Source organism: Zeugodacus cucurbitae, chromosome 4 (assembly GCF_028554725.1).
Source record: "Zeugodacus cucurbitae isolate PBARC_wt_2022May chromosome 4, idZeuCucr1.2, whole genome shotgun sequence".
NCBI classification, from domain to species: domain Eukaryota; kingdom Metazoa; phylum Arthropoda; class Insecta; order Diptera; family Tephritidae; genus Zeugodacus; species Zeugodacus cucurbitae.
The window spans coordinates 66,901,747-66,921,387 of record NC_071669.1 but is presented as its reverse complement, the minus strand read 5'-3'; the positions used below and the strand labels follow the sequence as shown (position 1 = coordinate 66,921,387).

At 33.9% G+C, this 19,641-nt stretch overlaps 2 protein-coding genes across 3 annotated transcripts; both read left to right on the top strand.

The window, feature by feature from the left end:
* The first annotated feature begins 712 nt into the window (after positions 1-712).
* Positions 713-1,391, top strand: LOC105214615 (uncharacterized). Of its 2 annotated transcripts, XM_011188147.3 has the most exons (3): positions 719-901; positions 961-1,040; positions 1,146-1,391. In XM_011188147.3, the coding sequence occupies exons 1-3, from the start codon at positions 851-853 to the stop codon at positions 1,294-1,296; spliced, it is 282 nt and encodes a 93-aa protein (XP_011186449.2). In that variant the 5' UTR covers positions 719-850; the 3' UTR covers positions 1,297-1,391. The 2 variants fall into 2 exon arrangements, with proteins under 2 accessions (XP_011186445.2, XP_011186449.2); XM_011188143.3 differs by having other exon boundaries at positions 713-901; positions 961-1,391.
* Positions 1,392-5,103: 3,712 nt separating this feature from the next.
* Positions 5,104-17,466, top strand: LOC105214629 (uncharacterized). The gene is made up of 3 exons (XM_011188159.3): positions 5,104-5,487; positions 13,222-13,792; positions 16,779-17,466. Exons 1-3 carry the CDS (start codon positions 5,485-5,487, stop codon positions 17,306-17,308), a joined length of 1,104 nt encoding a protein of 367 aa, XP_011186461.2. The 5' UTR covers positions 5,104-5,484; the 3' UTR covers positions 17,309-17,466.
* Positions 17,467-19,641: the final 2,175 nt, after the last annotated feature.

Sequence of the window (19,641 nt, the reverse complement as noted above, 5' to 3'; positions counted from 1 at the left end):
GCTACACTGTACAGTGTTTGATTAACATAAATAGGTATACGAGGTGTGAATATTAAAGTCGATTTTAGGTAAATATCAAAAGTGTCTATGTAAAATTTTACAGATTTTTTCATGAATGAAATGTTGCCGAAGAATGATGTTGTACGAGAACTGATCTTACAAAATGAGCATACGAAATTCAAGGAGATCGCTTCATTCACCAACATTCAGTGGCAATTTCATGTAATAGTAATATCGTACTAAAGCTTATATCGAGTCGTTGGTACTCTGAAACTGCTGACTAGTCAGTTGACTGACTGTAAATAATATTAAACGGAATTTATTAACGAAATTGGTGCAGTATTAACTTTTTATGAAACTCTTGTAATTATAATGCACACATATTTATGTTTTCCCCCGTGTGCTGTGAAAAAATAAAAACAAAGTCAAGCACCGCAATATAAATCCATAATCTAAAAGCTTACAAATTTGCCGTCTCGATTGAGTAGTTTTCCGATAATTTGTCAAAATATAAACACAGTATTGCTGTTTAAACAAATTACTGATAAATAATCAGACGAACTGTTTGTTCAGTGCAAAGTCAAGTTCAATGACAAAAGCGAGAAATTATAAATAATTTGTAATGAGAATAGGCATATGTGCTTACTGTGCAAGTCTATGCTGGAAAAAAGTACAATTTTCACACACTTTTTATCGAAGGAAATTACAAAATCACCGCCACTATTTAAGCAACGAAAATCATAAATTTTTAAACAGTTCCACATTAAGTGACAAAGTGACAACAGCGCAAGTGTGCCGAAAGTTCAGTGCAAAATAACCGTTAATTCATAAAATTTCAATATCTATCAAAATGAACGCCTTAATAACCTATCTATTGTGCACAAGCGCCGTTACGCTCTCGGTAAATAAAATAAACGATTTTTTTATAAAACTCCTTAAAAAATTCTATTTCACATACAGTTGGCAGCACCACAGTACGTCGATCCTTATGTGACACCATTGCCACAATTCTCACAGTTGAGCAGCACACCGTATACAGGGTATGGCACAAATATACGCATATGGCCATGGGTTATTGGGGAATATGCCTACCCCAATTACCAGTATTACTCAAACTACTGGAATAATAATAATAATCCTTCCAGCTATCCATATAATCCCTACGATACGAATGTCGGCTATAATCGATACAACCCCTACAATCCGTATAATCCTTACAACAGGAATACCGGCACGAACACCTACTGGAATGGTTATGCTTGGGTCAACAGCTTTCGTTCGAATGTTAACAAGTGAATGGAGAAGTCGTGTGGTGTATTGAGTATATGTATTTGTTAATCATTTGTGAAAAATTTTAATAAATTTGTTAATATTATTTATACAATACAATATTTATAAAATAAAATTTAATTATGAAACTATTTCATCATCTCATCTGGCTAGGATCTAACTTTAAGGCAAGGAAACTTGTTTGCTTAAACTTTAAGAACAGAAGTCAAACTTGGATATTTTGGAATATTTCCGGTAATGAGACAAAACATGACCAAGAATGTGGTAAATAATATTAGTTAGGAAAGCCTTTATAATCTGTTTCAGAAGGCATTTAATTAGATTATCTTATTAGATCCAGAAGCAAATAGAATGGATGGATATGTATAAAGCGCTACATCTTTGAAAGGTCTTGACATAACCTATAAAAAACGAACGTTCACTCTAAATCATTTTAAACCATCTGCAGAAGTCTGGATACACAAAACAGCTTGAAGTTTGGATGCTCCCATATGACCAGACGCTTAATTTCACCATCTACTGCGAACAACTGGACCGCTTGAAGCAGGCGATCGACCAGATGCGTCCAGAATTGGCCAACAGGAATGGTGTATTGTTCCATCAGGACATCGCCAGACCACACACTTTGTTGATGACTCGTCAGAAGCTGCGGGAGCTCGGATGGGAGGTTTTATCGCATCCACCATATAGACATAGCGCCTAGTGATTACCACCTGTCCCTGTCCATGTCGAACGCCATTGGTGGCGTATAGTTGAACTCAAGTTGCAAAACGTCTCTAACATAGAGTTTTTAAATATATGACAAATGTCAAGCACCTCGCTTCATAATTAAATTAAATTAAAATCCAAAGCAGAACTTTACGGTTCACTGCAACTGTTAATGGTGTTCATATAATTCTTCTCTTTTTCCAATTTCGGGTTACTGACCAGACTATCACGAATGCACTGTTACATATGACTAAAGCCAAAAAGAAATTATATAACAATAATAAAGAACAGGTGTGAGAAAACAACCCACGAAACTGAACGTAATCAACAATAAAGCTGCACTTAAAGGTGTCTAAGGTCTAGCCGGTAAATCACTTTACATAACAATGCCACACAACCACATTCATTTGTCCATTTGTACACGGCTGCAATAGTTGAATAAACCGCAAATACAATGCATTTTTGGTGAAGACTTACTAATTTTGAGGTAGGGTTTTCGTTAGAGACATGACAAAAGTTATCTACTTTACTACAGTGATAGTACCCTGTAGGAAAACCGTAGAGGATGAAATTCATGAAATCATAATTAAATTTAAATATTAACATTTTCTTAGAATAAAAATTAATTGAAATGGCAATGGATTTAAAATATAATTATACATATAATTATTTAATTAATCAAAAATTATAGATTTGTATGACTCTTGAAAATATTGTACGATTTTTTGGAATTGATTTAGTGCATATATTTGTTTTTAAGAATATATTGTAATCCTGATAATTACCAGAATCGATTCGAGTTTTGAAGATATTTGTATATTATTCTTTCATCAATTTCCTTCTGGGTCACTAGCAGACAATTTTACAAAGACACAAATAGTCACCCGCTTCATTGCACCATGGTGTTCTCCAACGTTTTTATGAATGACCGTAGACGGTGACCTTATGAGCAAGTGTAGAAGCTGTGTCACGGTCAGTGTGAAACGCAGTGACATTATTGTTATGAGACACAAAAAGTAGAAAAAACTATGCGGGCTCATTGCTGTAGTCAAATTATATTTGTGGGATAGCTGGTTGCAGCTCAATAACGGTTTATTTAACATGCATACTACATATTGTGACATCGATAATCGTTTCAGAAGTTAGTAGGTTTTCAAAAGATTTTCTAACTGTTTATTATTGATAATAGTTGATACTATATAGTGATGCATGGTTTATGAACGAATCTGAGTGAGTGACTTTAGGTAACATAACAGTAAATATTCAAGAAATCTGAGTGAGTGACTTTAGGTAACATAACAGTAAATATTCAAGAAACCGTTAGAGTTTATGTGGTTTTTAGATAAAAAATGAATCGATAGGTGAGTAAAGTATTTCGGGCACTAAAAATACAGTTCTTTCGTACATCATACATTTTTCTAAAAATATTTCTGGTTGTCAGTAGGTTGAATGGTATAACGGGATTATGTGTTATCTAAAGATTTTAGTGGTGGATTTATCGGAAGCGCTAAGTAAGCTTCGTGTAGGTAATTTTAAATATGCTTAGGCTTAAAGACAAATTATATGAACTGGTTCCCATGAATATATAACTCATTCCTTCTAGAATAGTAAACAGCGGCCAACGCTATCGAAGAGGGTAAATGAACTTCACTATAGTATGAAGCCGACCTATTGCGTAGGTCTCTACAACTCCTCTATTATTCATATATTTATAGCCAGAGCTAGGGGGAATTTTATGCTGTTAAGGAATAACTTTGGTGTGAATTCTTCTAAGTCTAAGGTTTATATAATACGAGTATTTAAACATGATTTTTGCAAGATCTTCTCACAAACTCACTCGGTATGTACTCGGTATTTCCTATGAATAAATAATCCACATGGTGAATATTTATCTAACTACACTCAGAATGGTGATCAAGCAGTTATATAATGGATAGGAGAGGAACATAGGAACTGAAAGTGAAGATCACCTGACCTCAAATGACAGCACTTAAGACATCAAGAGACTTATTCTCAACCAATCGCAATTCAAGATTTCAAGTCCACAGCAACAGTTAATCAGAGTTAACATTCACTTCTTGTTAGATTTCACTTATTCATTTTTCTAAGGGTGAGGTCTTATATGGAAGTGTCCTGTGATTGACTTAATTATGAAACTAAAACTATTTGCAGTAAACACCCACAGTTAAAGCCTTTAATTTATCAATACTAACAAATACTTGTGCTATTACATCATAATCAATAACATAGTGTTAACGGGAGCAGCTCTTCATGCCGAATAACTTGATAAGCAATGCAATATCAAAGACAACGCTTAATGACGTCATAAATTATAAATTATTAATTTAATACACAAACTCTTATGCTCACATACGAGTCACGTAGTACTATGTTGAATACATTTCTGCTTCACACGCTTATTCATAACAAACTTGAGGCGGCAGCCGGTCAAGCGGAAAGCTCGTGCCACACAGAAAAAACTGACAGAGCCGCATGTGAATGCCATGTTAAAAGTGAAGTAAATATGCTTGGTGACAAACGAGTTTACATATGAGTACAAGTGGCTGCTGAGTAGACAACAACAACAACAATTAAAAATACCAAAAACGCTGGAAGAAAGTGGCAGACGAAAAACGTTTAACAGCATTGTGAAAGACACTATTGACTTTGTTGTTGGTGTTATTACTTTTGTTATTGTTGTTGTTTTTGGTATGAGCAGACATGCCGTTGTGTCACCGAGATGCTAAGCTGAAAGCAATATGTGTATCAAACTATGTTAAGTGCAGTGTGGCGTAAAAGCTCGTCTCAACAGAGCTCAGCAGCTGCAACTGAGATCGCTGAAGACAAGATGAAGCAGCAGAGATCTTCAAAAAACGTTTAGTTTATTTGAACGAATTTCGTATGAGCAAATCGAAGTGTGTGTATGTGCTTGCATGCGAGTGAATGAATGCTTGGAAAAAGTGCAAAAGAAATTCGTAAAGAAATATTCAATTCAATATTACAATTTCTTTTGGAGAGATGGAGTAGAGTTAGAGTTATGTGAGTGTGTATTTGTGCCGTCAACAGTTAAGCGCTGCGTGCCAACCAACTTGTCTTGGTGACTTGGTGCAGATGAGCGAACCAGTCTTCGAGTGCGACTTGACCGAAACGGAACGTGCAGCTTTTTAGTTTGGTGGCTTTGGTGGCTAGTGGCCAACATTTCTGTTTCCGTGATTTTTGTTTGAGGAAGAATTTACTTGCGTTTAACAGTGACGAGCTTATGCCGTCTGGCTGAAGTGAACTTGTGAAGCGTGCGAGAAAGTCGAACGTACGTTGCGTGAATTCGAAATTTGCTGAAAAAAACAATAACAAAAATTATCAAACTGAAACAAATATTCGGCATAAAATTGAAGTGTGTGGAAAATTAAAAGTTTATTATTTTTTGAAAAAATTATATTTTTTTTTAACAAATAAGGACTTATTGAAGGATTTGCAGGATTTGACAAAATGGTGAGTAATTAATTTTAAACAAATAAAATTATTTTTGGTAATTTTTTTGCTAATCTGTAAAAATGTGTATAAAAAATATAAATGAAGCGGCTTTTTCTGCTTTATATGGCGTGCAAACTGCACGTTTGTGGCACATTAACCTCGTTTGAGCTTTATGGTGGACTTGCAGCATTATTGCTGTGGTAAAAGTAAACAAAGTAGATTGTGTTATGCATTTTTATCCGCATATGTATGTAGGTTTACTGTGTTTTGGTGATTTTGAGATGAGAGATGAAATTTTTTTTGTTAGAAAGAACTCTTTGTAGTAGCTTTAGGGTATAAAGTGATGAATACAATTTGTAATTTTTTTTGGAAATTTTACTAAATTGTATAGGGATATGAGCTACATAATCTTTTAGATGGATTGTCATAACTTTTTTCCTACTCAGCGCAATGTCATCCTTATGTATTAAATATGAAAAAACAATATCTATCGTGATAAATCGATTGTAGTGATCTTCCAACTTTTTAATACTAATTGTTGTTGCATGATTTGTCTATTGCTTCAACCTCGATAATTATTTCTTCATTGTAAAGATCAATCTTCTAATTTTGAGTTTCAGATCTGGAGATAATGACTTAAACAGTTATAAGCTTATTCGGCACCTATTGTGAGAGCTTTCGAAGACCCAAGTATTCTTGTTCAAAACGTTTACACTATTTTTGTGAAGATTATTGATAAATTTTACAACAACAAACTCTTGGACGTCTACTTGTGGGTCTAACTGCTTCTTCTCTATGATCTTATGGGGCTTTTAGGAACAAAAATATATATTGTTTTTAAATCTTTGCCTATTTAAGGACATATATAGGGGGATCCCTACATTCTTTGGGATTAACTCTTCAGCGAAGGCTATACTTCAAAAGATCACATATTGCACATCTCTTTACTTAAATTGAAAGAAAATTTACGCTTTTATTTAAAAATATATCCTGTTCGTAATAAATATTTTTTCAAATTATATAATTTTTCAATTTAATTAAAAGCACATTTAGCATTTTTTTTATTAAAGTGTTTATTTCTTTGTTGTCATTTCATTGTGCACATTAACCTAACTACACAATTTTTAAATTTTGCATATTTTTTATTCACACACTCATTTACTCCCTACGCTTTGGCACCTCATTTGTAGCTGCCTTGTGGCATGTTACCTTTGTGTCATCATCTCATATGAGCATGAAAAGCATTTTTTGCCATTTTGCCATGCTCATCATCAACATCATTTACTGTTAACTGGCGCTTTCTTTTGCATGTCTGCAAACCTTTGTGTTGTTGTTGTTGTTGTTAAACGCTTTTACAACTTTATTAATAATTTCAATATTTTTTTTCTTAAATTTATGTTTGCACTCATTTTATCAACGCTGACACGCAAACATTTGTTGATAGCTTAATTGTGACTTAGGCGTTTGGATCATATTCGTGACATGCGCTATTTAAGGTGTTGTGTTTTTGATTTATATAGCGTCATTAATAAAAATTAAAAATATATTTGCTATCAATTATACTAAAACAACAATAACAACAAATTGAAAGTAAAATACCAATTATATTTTTAATCACTTTCCAGAACATTATTTGAAAAAAGAGTTCTAGCAGCCAAAAATCGTTTTATAAACCACAAACGACCTTCTTTAGCATCATTTAAGCCATTCAAGCAGCTCACAATGAATGTGAAAGAAATCGGCAGTGCCTTTTCGCACATTGTTTACGGCTTCATAACAATGGCAGCATGTGTCCGAGCATAATAAAAGACGCGCACAATACACATTTGTTGCTTAAAACAACAAATCTATTATTTTTATTAAAACGATCTGTTCTATAGGTCACACAGCTTATATTCTACGAGATTTCTAATCACAGTTAAGAACGCAAGCAATTCTTTAAACATCTTAATGATGTGCGAAATTGCCTTTCAGCATATTAAATAATTTTTGAATTATTTTAGAGAGAAAAGAAACAATGCTCATTAATAATAAATATATAAAAGGCGCTCACTGTTTCAAATAATTTAGTTATTCTAATGTGTTTATATGGAATCAGGTAACTGGGTAAATGGCAACAAAAGTTATATTTTCGGCTTATTAAAGAAGTGTATAAGGTGATTTTGTTCTGTGATTAGCACGTGTCAATAAATTGCTGGGAAATGAAATGAAAGAGAGAAGGGGAGAGAACAAAACGGAAAATGTTCGTTAATAGAGTTTTTAAATAGAAAGGTGTGTGACAAGGGTGTGCAAAGTTTCCAAAATATTTTGTTGGTGGAAATGAAAAGAGTTAAATGATTAATGATAAAGAGATTGCAGCTAATTGACTGTGTTTTTAAGATTTTAATTTTCTAAATAGTGGCAAGTCAATTATTTCATTCCTTTTTTTACGCTACTGTTCTGAATTTTGAATCAATATTTGAACTCGAAACACATTCAGCCTCATTGTGAATTTCCCATAAATTTTTATTTCCACACGAAAAAAAATCTTATAATGAATTTCGTGTGAATGAAAAATTATATTCGAATTTCAGCATTCTGTCACACATACTTTTGTTTTGATTTTTTGATGTTTTTTATTGGAGCTATTAAGGAAAACTCAATTTATAATTACAAACTGGGTAGCAATCTTGTTCTTTTCTTCCATCGATATCGATGGTGGTCCTATTATATCGAGGGAAATATGTTACTATTCAAATGCATGCACTTTCTCCTTATTTTTTTTTTTTTTGAGAGCTATTTTAGGATTTTCTACCAAAACATGTTCCCCACAAGAGAAGGAATACACTTAGACCTTATAGTCTACAGTCCTTTGTGAATTCAGAAAAACCCTAAATATATTAGGACTCGTCAATGCAAAGCTGCATAAGTTTTTTACTTCTAAAGCCGCTAATTCGCAGGGCAGTTAAAAAAAATTGAGATTCAAGGAATTTTAGTATCGATCTCGTATAGGTGGGCATTCCGTCAGCAAAATGATTCTGCCTCGTTTTCTCCTCGGAAACTTCTGCAGCTAAATTTTTTAATGATCCCTTCAAATAATGATTTAGTATTAAGAGCGAAGAACTTCCTAGACGTCTCACGATTTTCTTTGGGTCAGTAGGATCTTTCGACTGACCAGAGCTCAGCTGAAGACTGACTGTCTAGTAGAATATCACAAAAGAATATATAGTACTCCTACTTATTCCCATTCTACAGTAGTTAATACTAACGTACCTATCCTTAAAAGCCTGGGATTCCTCTGTGGCCAGGCACCCAAACTAGTATAACCGTAACCGGTATTGCCTGTGTGTGAGGGTAGATATTTCCTTACCAGTCTCGACGACTTACTACCAGAGAGAATCGTCACTTCACTGAAGGATGCTACGCTTCGAATCAATAGATCCGTTGCTACCTTTATAGCATTCACTTGCTCACAAATTTTACTGTTTCACAAGAACAAAATTTCTTTTACAATAAGGGAAAATTTTCGAAGATGTGAGATTTTCCCCATGTGAAATTTATATTACAAAAAACACAAATGTGTGAGTCTTTTCATTGGGAAAGTCGTTCACATGAAATTTACAAAAAGGCTTATTAAATTTGCTATTACTACATATACACTAAAGACTTAAGAAACGAACTTGTTCTCATGTATAATATGTAAGTTGCCAGCAGTTCAAATATTAAATTTTTTAGTTAATTTTTTACTGTTACAATAACAAAAACTAGTATTGTATTTTGTTGTTGTTTTACAGTTGATATATAATATTATTTCCTTAGCAACAACATTTCTCCCTTTCAAATTGCTCTCAAACTCTCTAATTAACTTAAGCATTTGTCTAAAAATACAAAATAAAAACTTGGTCAATTGCTAATTGCTGGCAACAACAAACGAGCACAATCGCCCAGCAGACAGGTGAAATGAGACGTGCCTATAGGTGGTCAAAATTAATTGGCGCTGACATAAATTCGCACGCTGAATACAAAGCGAGTAGAAAGCGTTGCGAATTTATGCAAAGAATTGAGACTATTTCCTCACAGTTAGACACTCTGTGAATATATACTTATAAAGATATATATAAAAGTAGGTATTTACATACACATACAACTATATTTGGCTTAATTGGCGAGCACTATTGACACAATTTTTGAACTTTTTAGAATCACACACTTACAGGCAAGTGAGTAAAGCGTGTGAGCAGCAATAGCTATATAAATATCCATAAATATTTACTGCTTGAGAACAAAATAATAATAATTATTTCAAGCCCGCAGCTAAATGCTTGTGCTACTGTGGAGCAATTATGTAAATTAAACGTTCGAGAACACTTTGCTGCGTTGCTTGAAATAAGTTGACACACTTTTGTTGTTGTAAACAACATAAATATAAATGAGTTCTAAAATAGAGATTGAAATAAATATAGAAAAAAATATATTTTTTTTGGAGCTTCCAGTTTCAAAACTGTTTTTTAACAACTTTACATTAAATTTATTTTTTGTATTTTATTTTACCAACACTTTTATCACATTTTTTGGAGAGTGACTAAATTTAGTGCGAATTCCAAAACCAATTTGCATGATTACGTAAATTTGTGAGCACCGCGTCTTCGACACAGCATTCGCCACTCTGTCGCCGTTTCGCGCTGTTTCACTTTCTTCAAAACAAATACAACCGCATTTTTTGCGGTTTTGTAAATAAATACAATGCTATAACTAGCAAAGCAAATATTTGCACTCTACCGCTCTCCCCGCAACACGCAAAAACACCAGCGTTTCAGTTTCATTTGCGTGCTTTCGATTTCATTTGGGGTTTTTGCGCAACTCCATGTCCATACTGGGAACCAAAGAAATGCTACATTTCATTTAAATATATTATTATTTCTTTGTATTTGGCAATTTCATAACGCGTATGACTACGCCTTCACTTTAAATACCGAAAAAATGTTAAATTTTTACATTTTGCGTTGGCCGATTTGCAGTTAAGCTTTCTTTGTTTGCAGTTAAGCTTTACTTTGCTACTTTTGGTTTTGCTCTGACGCATTTCCCGGTTTTTAAAAGGTGCTAATCAGCCGCCTAATTGCGTTTATTAATGACTGTCAAGTTGTTTTTTGGCGATCTTAATGTTGCACTTTCGCATATTTTTGCCTTTCCTATTTATGAAATTGAGCGCCAGTTTAAAGTGGTTTCAAGTAATTATCGCCTTTTCAATTTTAATGAGCTTTCACTCTTCGAATTGCTAAGAACAAAGTCAATAGGCTGTTAATTGCTTGGAAAGTTCCGTTTTCAATTTTTTTTTGCAATTTCAATTTCGTTTTAGGTTAAAACATTCCCTTTCTTTGAACTATCCTTTGTTAATTGGGTCTTAAATATTTACAAAATTAAGGGTTCCCATTTCGCTTTTAGTTTAATTAAAATTACTTTCAGTTAATTATTACGTTATTATCTCGTACGTTAATGACTTATGCAGTGGACCTGGTCCACAAATTGTTAAAAAAGAAACAGATTTTATAGTTGAAATTAAAAAAAGAAATTCGGTCAATTGACTTTCAGTTATTTACTATTTCAAAATTAATGACTTTTTAAATTATCTGAGCTCTAATTAAAGCATTGATTTTATGATAATATAATTTCATCAAAATGAACGCGCTACAACAACAAGTGATATCAGGCAAGACAAGAAAGATACATCAGAATTCAAATGAGATACCAGTAATCCACAGTTACTTTTACTGACCATTTATAATGTTATAATTATTTGATAAGTTTCGACGTGATTTAAAGAACTTAGATGTACTCGAGCTATTATTAAGAATTTTCATTCGACCAAACTTTGACAGTAATCATAGTTAATTACCAGTTAGTCCAGGAGATATTTAATTTATTAAATAATTCAAATATCTCCCTTCCGCATTTTTGCTCTTTATTCAATGCTTTATAAAATCGGATTTAGTTCAAATATGTGTCGTTTAGTTCGATAATCTGTTTCCACCTAAAGGGCAATTTTGGCGACGAACTCGAACAGCCACTTTTCACAAGCCTCTTTTGAGTTCAACTATACGCCACCAATGGCGTTCGCCATGGATAGGACAGGTGGTAATCACTTGGCACTATGTCCGGGCTATATGGTGGATGCGATAAAACCTCCCATCTGTGCTCCCGTAGCTTCTGACCAGTCATCAAAGAAGTGTGTGGTCACCCTTCCAGTTGGCCAATTCTTGATGCTTCTGGTCGATCGCCTGCTTCAAGCGATCCAGTTGTTCGCAGTAGAGGGAAGAATTAAGCGTCTGGCCATATGGGAGCAGCTCATAGTGGATAGCCGGCTTGGCCACTGTTTGGCACGATTCACCGACGGTTTTCGCTTTATATTGTCGTATGTGATCCATTATTCGTCGCCAGTCACCATCCGCTTCAAAAATGGGTCGATTTCGTTCCGTTTCAGCAGCATATCGCAGGCGTTGAGTAGGTTTTGCGTCAAATCATGCGGCACCCTAACATCAAGCTTTTTTGTGTATCCAGTCTTCTCCAGACGGTTTAAAATGGTTTGGTGACTAAATCTCATCTACTGGGCGATGTCACGAGATGTCACATGCCGGTCTAACTCGATGTTTTCCATATTTTGATAGGTATTCGGCACAGGTCTTCCGCCGGCTGGTTTATCCATGGTGTCATTTTCACCCGCTCTGAATCGTAGAAACCATACCTTGACAGTTCAAAGAGATAGAGTACTATCCCCCAAAACACCATCAGTCTCACGGAACGTTTCTCTAGCGGATTTGCCTTTAACGAAGGAAAACATTAAAATATCGCGAATTTCGTCAAGAATTTTATTTCGATGACAATATTTTCGTGGTATGGCCATGATAACTATTTTTATTAAATTTTTGCTATAATTATAAGATGCCAATTGTTTATACACACTTTCGAACAGTTCATAACTACTTTCATTTATAAAAACACTAATTTCTAGTTAAAAAATTTCGAAAATTTTGGCACCAATGAAAACTAATTGAATATCTTTATTATTCTTTGGCTACCCTTGAGAACAGCTTCTGCATAGGTCTATGGTGTCTGTGGTAAACTCTTATCGCTTTAAAAAAACCAAACACTGATATTACTTTCAAATGAAATACTTTACAATTACAGTATAACAAAAAATTGCTCAGAAATCCGTGATGATCACTTTACTACTTCACCTTTTCAATTACTTTGTCTATTTTATGAAGCTGTTAACCCCAATTTCCGCTACCATATAATTTTCCTATTTATCGCTCTATCATTATATAACTGTACATGAACATTTAATGTGTAATTTAGGTGAAATGATTTAACTCAACAAATTATCACGCCAAATTTAGATGACATAGTTAATAGCTTGAAATGAACGCACGAAAGAAATATTACATGACACAGCTGGACACAAACTCAAAATAGTAAAATGATAATTACTCATTTACTCAGTTATCAGGTTTGTCAGCACGTAGTTAAAATGTAACGAAATGAATTAAGTACAAACCATGTCGAATTGTGTGTTGTGATGAAGCAGTTTTTCTTAAGCGTGGTTAGTTAAAGCAAGTTCGTCGCTTAAGCCTTTTATATTTGCGGGAGTACAAATAAAATTTCAAATAACTGACCCAACCTAATTTAAACTCACATTAGTTAATATTCCATTAAATTTTTAATTTTTACTTTTCAAATAAATATTTTTAATATAATTGATTTTTTTTTTACTTTCAGTGCCGCACAAATCATATCGCGCGTACCATCACATTAGCACTACTATTGACCACAATTACGCTGCTTAGCTGGCAAGTTGATGCCGCTAAGATAACAACAACAGCAATCAACGCCAGCGCGAACAATACAAATGCCAGCAAAGTTGAGCTAAGTCATGCAACTACAGAGGCAGTTGTTGTTGTAGCTCCAGCTGCTGCTGCTGCAACTGTTGAATCAAAGGCAAATGATGAGACCGATGCAGATATTGACGCTGATAACGAGGATGCAGCGGACACTGAGACAGCTGAAGATGATGAAGACGACGATGATGTTGACGATGAGGAGGGTGAGACAGCGCCGGCTGCTAAGAAGCCAGCGAAAAGTGAAACAGCTTTGACGGCGGCAGAGAAAAATGAAGACGCCACCGCGTCGTACAGCGTTTGGGGTATGGTACGCAATGTGTGGAATTGGATAAGAGATGATTTGAGTGAAAGCCTTTTCGGCGATGACGATGCCGAGGCGGCGGCTGGTGCACAGAAGGCGTTGGTGCGCGAAGTGCGTGATGTTTCCCAGGCAGCTAAGGCGGCAGTAGGTGAGTTGAGTGCACGATTCATTGAGCAATTAAGTGCTTTAAATTTCAAGTACTGCAGTTGTTGTAGGGAAAACCACTTGCAAGTTGACATGTGTTATTTGTAGAAGTGATTTTAGTTTGCTCAACTTTTCTTGAGCTTACTGCTTTTGTTGACAGTTGAGTTTTCATTTCAATTCCCATTTTGACATACGCATGTCATTATTGTTTTAACGATGATTTTGAAATTTTTTATTTGTCTTTCTGCCACCTTTGCACGTGTGTAATTAAGTGCTTACTTCCTTCAACACCTTTGTTAAGCATCGCTAATGTCTTTCGTGCGGCTTTTCACTTTCAGCACCAAGCAGCGACACTTAGCTGCAGACAAATGTACATACATTAAGTAGGCTTAACACAACAAATGAAGTGTGTAAAGTAGTATTAATGCTTGTCATTCGCTATTACATAAACCTAAGAGGCCGTTAATGCAACCGCAATTGGTGGCAACTTTTCTACACACTTTTCACTTGCATTTGTTGCAACACTTAACTGTCTATTTGTTTAAATATGTGTCTGTGGTTACTTATCTTCCAGCACAGCTCCTGATACAAGTGCTTGTGGTTTGATGGTGATGAAATCGTGTGTTGCGCAATGCGTGTGTACTTGTCGATATGTTTGTGATATTAACCTCATTACGGTTGAAGCGTTAAATTTGTATGATGCTAACTTTTACGAGATAGAAATCGTAATTTCATCACACTCCCTAGCATATCTGTGAGGATTCATCATGTTTAACGATTAATAGTTTGTCTTTTGAGGTTTCTGCATAGACTGAGGATCTTATTTTTTGAAACTTGTAATTATTTTTTAAATCAGAATCGTATCCAAATTTAAATTCACTCTTGAGTCTTTAACACAGTCAAGCTTCATTCTTCTAACACCATTAGTTCAGTACTTTTATGGGCTCAGTGTATAAGCGAAGGATATATTTGATTATCTTTGAATACCGAATGATTCAATGCCAAAATGTCCTAAACCTTGTAGACAGGCAAGTTGGCTCATAAATACTTTTGTTTTAAATATTCAAAACAGCTAACAAAACTCTTTTCTATTTAAGAAAACAATCAAAACTAGTCTACAATAATCGAAAAAAATAATTTAATTATCGATTTGAATAATTTTGATTATTCTTCATTACCTTTAATATATGCTTGATTATCTTAATTAAATTAGGTTATTTTCTCATTTTTTTTTTTTAAAAGATGATCGCATACATTTTTTGCTTATATTTCTTACTTTTTCTTCTAAGGGACAAACATATGATTACTTCTTGATTACTTTAAATGGAGTTGGGTAATTGATACTAATTCAAAAACAAAAATAAAAATGAAAACATAGTTTTTGAAAAGTTTCTAAAAAGTATTGAAACTTATCGGTAATCATTACTTCTGATAATCATTACTAAATAAAACAAATTGCCATTAAGAAAATCTTTAAGTTAGAATAAAGACATTGAAAATGTAAACGTTAAAAAAATTTCTAATTCTAATTCCTAATAAATAAGGAAACTTTTCGGTAATAATTACATTTGATAATCATAATAAATACAACAAATTACTATTAGGAAAAATAATGTATGGAGAAGGAAAATATAAAGTTAGAACCGGTACCTTAACACTCTATGTAATGCAGTGCTATTCGGTTCACTTTAAATTTTGATGATTTCTAGTCATCAATGAATCACATGACATTCAGTTCTACGAAAATATTTCAGTAATGTTCTTTTATTAACAACAACAATGCAATACAAATACAATTCTTTCAATACAAATAAATTTCACTCCATCAAAATATGGATTGAAACTTAATTGAATAATAAAAAATAATTTTTAATAATTAAAAATAAACAGTGTGCGCAATAAGACATTTGACTTTGACATTCCAGTTTTCTTATAACAATTAAATTGTATTCATATTGATATTTGTCATTTCCTGACCGAAGGGCAGTTGGTTAAATGAAAGTGGCACCTTTCTACAACTACAAACAAGCAGACATAAGTGTTTACATAAGTACTTAAGTACCAAAGTATTTCAATTAAGTGCGAGCATACAAAGGTGCGCATTAGTAATTACTTTACAACTGAATGCCAGCTTTTGTCAATTTGAAGTGCAAAGGAATTGAATTTTTTTTTATTTTTTGAAATTACTTTTTTTTGATGTTTGTTGAATGTCAATTCCTTACTTTCTTTTTTATTTATCCGCACCACTGTGAGTGAATAAAAGTAGTTAACACATTGTTTACAATAACAAAGCACAGGCCGATATTGAAGATCTACAAATTTAATTGTGTTGTATGTGTTTGAGTACTACTGTTTCAAGCACACTTACATAAGTGTATATCATATGAAGTACAACGAAAAATCAGTAAAACAGGTGCATTGCATCTACAATTATCGCTTTCGTTTTCATTCGAACTCTGGGTCAATGATAACAATTTTACACTCTCATCAATATATTTAAAACAGAAATTAGTGGTTGATGCAATGCAATATTCGAAAGCAAAATGTAATAATTGTACAAGTAATGGAAATACATTGAGTAAAGAGAAATATTTATTACGAAAAAAGGTGTAAAATAAAATTGAATTTGCGTGTGCTTCATCGCGAAAGTCTACAGCGATTATGTTCAGCTCTGATTCATCTTAAAGTCAATGGCTTTCGATTGCATGAGAAACTTTATATTGTTTTTATCATACACCACTAGCTGTGATTGTGCGAGTCGATTATTGAAGCGAAAGATAAATTAAAATTAAATTTTTTAGAAATAAAATATGTATTACTATTTTGAATCATATGATAAAAATCACATCATATGATGTGAGATCATGTGACATAAAGTCATGTGATTAAATATCATATGATGCAATACAATTTATTTGAAATCACACCTTTATACATACATATACATATATATTCTCATTTCCTCACTATCTTCTCTTCTTCACTTACAGAGGGTCGTACTTTTGGTAAAATCCGTCGCCTACAAATGATGATAATTCCACTCATCTTCAAATTCGGCATACTCACCGCCATGGTGGGCTTCCTCATAATGCTCGGCATGAAAACATTGTTCCTGGTGAAATTACTTGTGCTGATGAACGCCGCGGCCATACTTGCCAAATTCATCACATTGAAAGCTAATTTCGGTGGTCACGAACACTCTGCGCCCCAATGGAATTATCAGACTTGGACACCACATTCAACCGGCAGTTGGGGCGCCTCAGCGCCAGCAGCCTCCTACTCACAGAGTAACGAACAACATCCATCGAAGGAAATCCATCTGCACATACATAACGGTCAGGTGCAGGGTTATGGCGCTGGTGGACATGCCGGCGGCAACGGTTGGGAGAGTCGCAGTGATCCCTATGGTGCTTATGCGCCAACACCAGCCAATGAAGGCGATAATGAACTCAACAATTTAGGTCCGATTGCTATGTTGCCCACTAAATATCCCACAAATCCCGTTTATGGTAACCAGTAAGGAATGTGAATTACAAGGCTATAGTCACTGCGTCAGGGTTTGCTCTATAAGTATTAGTTGTATTAATTTATTATAAATTTTCTGTTCACTTCATTATTATAATTTTGCTGTTGTAAATAGTCTTTAAGCCTATTTATATTATAAATTAAATTAATTGTAATAAACTAATTTTAAATAAAGTACAAATTCGAGTATTGCATGAAATTTGTTGTGTTTATTTTCTAAGGAGTAAGAAACAGAAGGCTTTTGAATGTAATGGCAAATTTATCTAATATCTTTGCTTGTTCGAAGAATCATAGTTCGCTTGGAATAATTGAATTTCACTTTCCAATAATTCAACAATTTTATCAATTGTTCTCGTCCAAAGCTTCGTAATGAGGAATGAAAGTGTAAATATACAATAAACAAGTACTTATAAAGCTTTTGAATAGAATTGAGATCCATTAACTTTTTTTAAGTATAATTAATTTTCCAGTAAATTCATGGGGCGAGTGATGAATTGAAATCATTTATTAAATCGTCAATATTGCTCTGCTATATGTGAGATATATATTAATTAAAGTATGTATCAGTTTAATTGGACACAAATTATAATATTTTCAATATAACAAAAGAGAGATGGTAAGATATTATCTACTTAATTCAAGAATCTAAAATCGAAACTTGACTCTCAATTTATCTCAGCTGCAATGATTTCATTTGGATTACATATTTTTATTATATTGGGCCGAACGCCGAAATTCGCGCTATTTTAAAGTTTTCCTTCGTTAAACGCAAATCCGATAGAGAAAAGTCCGTGAGATTAATGGTGTTTTAGGGTACTTTATCTCTTCGAACTGCGGAGGAATGATTTCGACGATTCGCCGGCGGTAGATCTGTGACAACGAATACCGATAAAATCATGTAAAACATCGAGTTACACCCGCAAGTCACATCTCGTGACATCGCCCAGGAGATGGAAGGTAGTCACCAAACCATTTTAAACCATCTGCTAAATGCTGGATTCAGAGGAAAGCTTGACGTTTGGGTGCTTATTTGACGCAAAAAAACCTTCTGGACCGAATCAACGCCTGCGATGTCCTGCTGAAACGGAACGAACTCGGCTCGTTTTTGAAGTGGATGATGACTGGCGACGAAAAATGGATCACATACAACAATATCAAGCGGAAATGGTCGTGGTAGAAGGCCGGTGAATCGTCCCAAATAATGGCCAAGCCGATATTAACGGCCAGAAAGGTTTTGCTGTGTGCTGTGTGTGGTGGAATTAGAAGGGAATCATCCACTATAAGCTGCTCCCATATGGCCAGACGTTTAATTCTACCATCTACTGCGAACAACTGGACCGCTTGAAGCCGGCGATTGACCAGAAGCGTCCAGAATTGGCCAACAGGAAGGGTGTAATGTTCCACCAGGACAACGCCAGACCACACACTTCGTTGATGACTCGTCAGAAGCTACGGAAGCTCGGATGAGAGGTTTTATCGCATCCACCATCGCCCGGACATAGCGCCAAGTGATTACCACCTATTCCTGTCCACCTACACGCCTTTGGAGGTGTAAAGTTGAACTCAAAAGAGGCTTGTGAAGAGTGGGTGTCCGAGTTCTTCGCTAATAAGGAGGGGGCTTCTACGAGGCTTAATTACAATGACTATTAATTTATACAAATTTTAGCTGGAATTTCTTCATATAATTTTTAGACTCACTGTATACTACGAATCAGATGCGCCTAAAAGCATGCTATGTATCTTAAGACAATGTAATGACAAAGCTGATCTTAAATTAAGAATGAATCACGGCTTTTAGTTCGCCTGAAAGTAGGCAATATTTTATAATATATTCACAAATTGATCATCCATATAAATATTTATATCTATTCATATGATTTTTAAATAAGTTTAAAATAAATAGAAAAAATTACGAAAGATGGACACGTACATATATATCAACTAATGCAAATTTCTTATATATTCCAAAAAACAATTAAAATTAAAATTATATAAGAAGAACTAGTATATGTAACAATGATATTAATATAAAACGAAAGAATTCGCATTTTTAATAAAAAAAATTTATTTGAGAGATTATGACATTAAAAAAAAACTGCTCTTACTGTTTTTTTAATGCTCATATGAACAAAAACAAATATTACAATTTATAATAAATTAAATTTTTTTGGTCGGGAAGGGTATTATCGCAATACTGAATAAAAACATTTTTTAAGAATTTTCAATTATATAATTTTAAACATGTGGTGTAATTACACCTTTTTTAATTTCATTAATTTTTTTTTTAATTTCATGAAGTTTCTTTCATTCCCAAAAAGCTATATCAAA